The sequence below is a fragment of the Camelina sativa genome, chromosome 8, assembly GCF_030686135.1.
Source record: "Camelina sativa cultivar CO46 ecotype springtype chromosome 8, ASM3068613v1".
NCBI classification, from domain to species: Eukaryota; Viridiplantae; Streptophyta; class Magnoliopsida; order Brassicales; family Brassicaceae; genus Camelina; species Camelina sativa.
The window spans coordinates 24,297,323-24,300,492 of NC_141887.1; the positions used below are offsets into that span (position 1 = coordinate 24,297,323).

General features: G+C 38.0%; 1 protein-coding gene across 1 annotated transcript; it reads left to right on the forward strand.

Moving 5' to 3' along the window:
* The first annotated feature begins 391 nt into the window (after positions 1-391).
* On the forward strand, positions 392-2,946 carry LOC104707818 (uncharacterized). The gene is made up of 3 exons (XM_010424249.3): positions 392-778; positions 928-2,615; positions 2,699-2,946. The coding sequence occupies exon 2, from the start codon at positions 1,077-1,079 to the stop codon at positions 1,707-1,709; it is 633 nt and encodes a 210-aa protein (XP_010422551.1). The 5' UTR covers positions 392-778; positions 928-1,076; the 3' UTR covers positions 1,710-2,615; positions 2,699-2,946.
* The last annotated feature ends 224 nt before the right edge of the window (positions 2,947-3,170 follow it).

A 3,170-nucleotide genomic window follows, 5' to 3' on the forward strand; every position in this document is an offset into this window, starting at 1 on the left:
AACTATACAATGTCTGAATCTTTTTCTTCATTAAGTGCCATACATTGGTGGTACATATCTTCATTAGAAGACCCTACCAAAGTACCTGGTCCATACATAATCTCTAATTATTCGTTTTTCTAAATTAATAAAACTCATTTATATTTAAAGAAGCAAATTGATCATTGATGATCGTGCTTGGATTTAGAAGTAAATGAGAAAGAAAACGACATCCATTGTTTCAAATATAGTGAATAAATTGTATTTATTTTTAATCATAAACTTTATAAATTACATTACACAACGGTTATGAATTTTTTTTTATTTTTTTTTTAAAGTGACGTAAGAGGGTCCTCTTCTCATGCATGAATAATGAAATTAAATTAATGAGGAAGACGCTTAAGTTAAGTTTGACGACCCAATGCCTTTAATACCCGAATTTACTTTTGTTTATAATAATTAATTAATTACTTTGATCGAGTAAAAGACGAAAAGGACAACATGCTCAATCGATACTATCAAGGGTAATTTGGTCATTTCAAGTAAACAGAATCATGAAGTAACTGTACCTGCCTACTCACTTAAAAAGACAACTGCTCTCTCCTCCGTCTCTCTCTCTCTCTTTCTTCTTCTCTATCATCAAACCTCATTTCTCAGATCCGTAGGATCTTCGTTTCCATGGAGGCTTAAAAACCCTAGTAGAAAGAAGATACTCTCTTTTAACACATCTTTGATTCGCAAAGTGAAGAACAAACCAATCTTCGCGATTCGTCTTCATCAAAAGGACCTCTTTTTCAAGGTGAATTTCTCAATGGAAGCTATCTTTTTTTTTTTTCAGGATCTGATCTTTTGATTTCGCTTTCCTTCTTCGTATGTGGTGATGATTTACTTTTGTTTCCCCCATTTTTGTGGCTTGAAATGAAACTGTTTTTTTATTTTTTTCTTCAGCTTTTCGAAACGAGCTGGGGTTTCGGATTTTGTGTTCTTTCAGATACGCTTTTATCGAGATTCGGTTGAGAAACGAGTGTGTTCTTGCGACTAGTTGTTGTGGTAGTGAAAGCTTCTTACTTTTGACAGTGTGTGATTTTAATCTCGAAATGGAAACGCTTATTGTAGCAGTGGAACATAGGGATCAGTATTATGGGAAGAGATCTCTTGTTCATCATGATCGTTTTAGATCAGCTCCTTCCAAAACTTTCAGGCAAATCAACTGCAGAACTTTTCATTCTGGTGTTGGTTTGCTTCCAAGGCCAAAGAGAACTTCTTCTTCTACACCTTTAGCTAAAGGAGCTGCTCTTCCTCAAGTTCACTCTCCTCGTTCTCCCAAGTCTGTTTTGCCGGTTTTTAATCATCCTTTGGTTGACAGCGGTAGAAGAACTAGTCCCATTCCAATTGCTGCTAACTGCAGAGGTCCTCAGATCCGTAGGTGTGCTAGTGAATTTGTTGACAAAAGGAGAAGCCTTTCTTACTCTGAGCTTTGGGCTGGACCTACTTACTCCAACTCTCCCCCGCCTGCTTCTGTGCCCATTCCTAAGTTTTCTCTCCAACAAAAGAGGACGGTATCTTTGACCTTTCCTGCTCCTGACTCTGCTGTTGATATCCGTGAAGTTGCTAAGTCTGCGCCGGTTTCTCCAACCTCATCTGGTGACAATCCTTTTCGTAGTACTGTCTCTGCCACTATGACACTGCGTCGCATGCTCAATCTTGAGCTTGATGCTGCTGATGAATGAAGATAAGGAGCCTTTTTAGGGGAACGGGGTTAGTTTTAGTTTTATGCACATCGAAATAAGGTGTTAGTCACCAAGCTGGTTTGAGTTTGTTTCTTAGATTTCAATAGCAATGGTAAAGGAACACGTAAGCAGTCCTGACTCAGAGTTGGTCAGCAGTTACTACTGGATCTCCTATGCAGATGGGGTGTTATTAATGGTGGAATAGCTGGTTATAGTGGGTAGAAAACATTCAGGAAGCAGATTGATATCGCGTAAAAGAGAAGACTTGATTCTTGGTGTAGCATATAGGATGGCCAAAAATTTACCAGTCTCTAACATATATACTGGGTGAATGCTAAGTTCATGTGGTGATGCTTGAACATTAGTGTTTCCTCTTTGCCCTTTGTATAGTTTCTTCTTAGAGTCGTCTTTTTTTTTCCCTTTGGCTTCTTTTCTTAAGTGGGTTAGATAGCATCTAGCTAGCCTGTATATGCAGTAGAGCCTTTGATCATACTGGGTTTCTGTTTCATTCTTCCAAGTTTCGTCTTTTCAGGTTCTTAGTTTGTGACCTTTGTCCTGTATCTCCCTCTCTGTCCATATCTTTTTCTTTTTAGCTCTCTTTTTAAGTCCACTTCTCTTCCTTCTAATTCACTTCGATCCAGCCTTACAAGATGTAAATCTAACTACTCTCCTGCTAAGTGATCTTCCTCTTCGCCTCATTTCCTGTTTTTTTGAAAAGGAAAAAGGGAAGAGCAAGTTTTACTGACCCTCTTAGACTATCTCTGCTGGTAAAGATTCATCCAGATTCAAGCCATTTCAGTCTCACTTTTAATCCACTTCTCGTGAAGAAAATATATTCCTTATGTTCTTACCTAGAACACCTCTGTCTAGTTGAAGTTTCGTGATCCTGCCTAATCTGCTCACCAGGTAAAATCTGAAGCTCTCTTTAGCTCTTCTAATTAAGAAAATCTGAATGTGTAATTTATACAAGTTTTTGACAATTGTAACAGGGACCTGGAGAAGCTGCTGCTCTGCTTTTGATTCTGCTTCTTGGTTGCTTTGTCACTCTACTATCTTTGGGTTGTTTTGTTAGATAAGGAGACAAGTATAGTCTCTGTGTGTGGAACTGTTGTGTGAAGGTTTCCACAAACGTATGTTTCTTCTTATCTTTTGTAGTTTGTGTCAAGAGTTGTAGAGACGTCTTGCTATCTTGCTTTGGAGTTTTAATGTTGAAGGATATGTATCCCTGGTTCCCTTACTTACTCTACTACTATCATTCTCTTCTATGCCTCTATGGTTTCTTTATTGCATAATGACATTTGGTGAAGGAATAACTAACTAGCGTATATCTGAAACTCAAATAGCTGGAAGTTTTTAGCTAAAATGGCCCGTTATGGGCCCATTGGACTACCTTTACTTTTTTAGTAGGATTTGCTGGACATCGTATTACTACTACCACACATCATGTCATCATCTCGTGAA

Excerpts from the sequence above, each read along its gene's own strand:
- LOC104707818 (XM_010424249.3), top strand. The coding sequence starts at position 1,077 with ATGGAAACGCTTATTGTAGCAGTGGAACATAGGGATCAGTATTATGGG.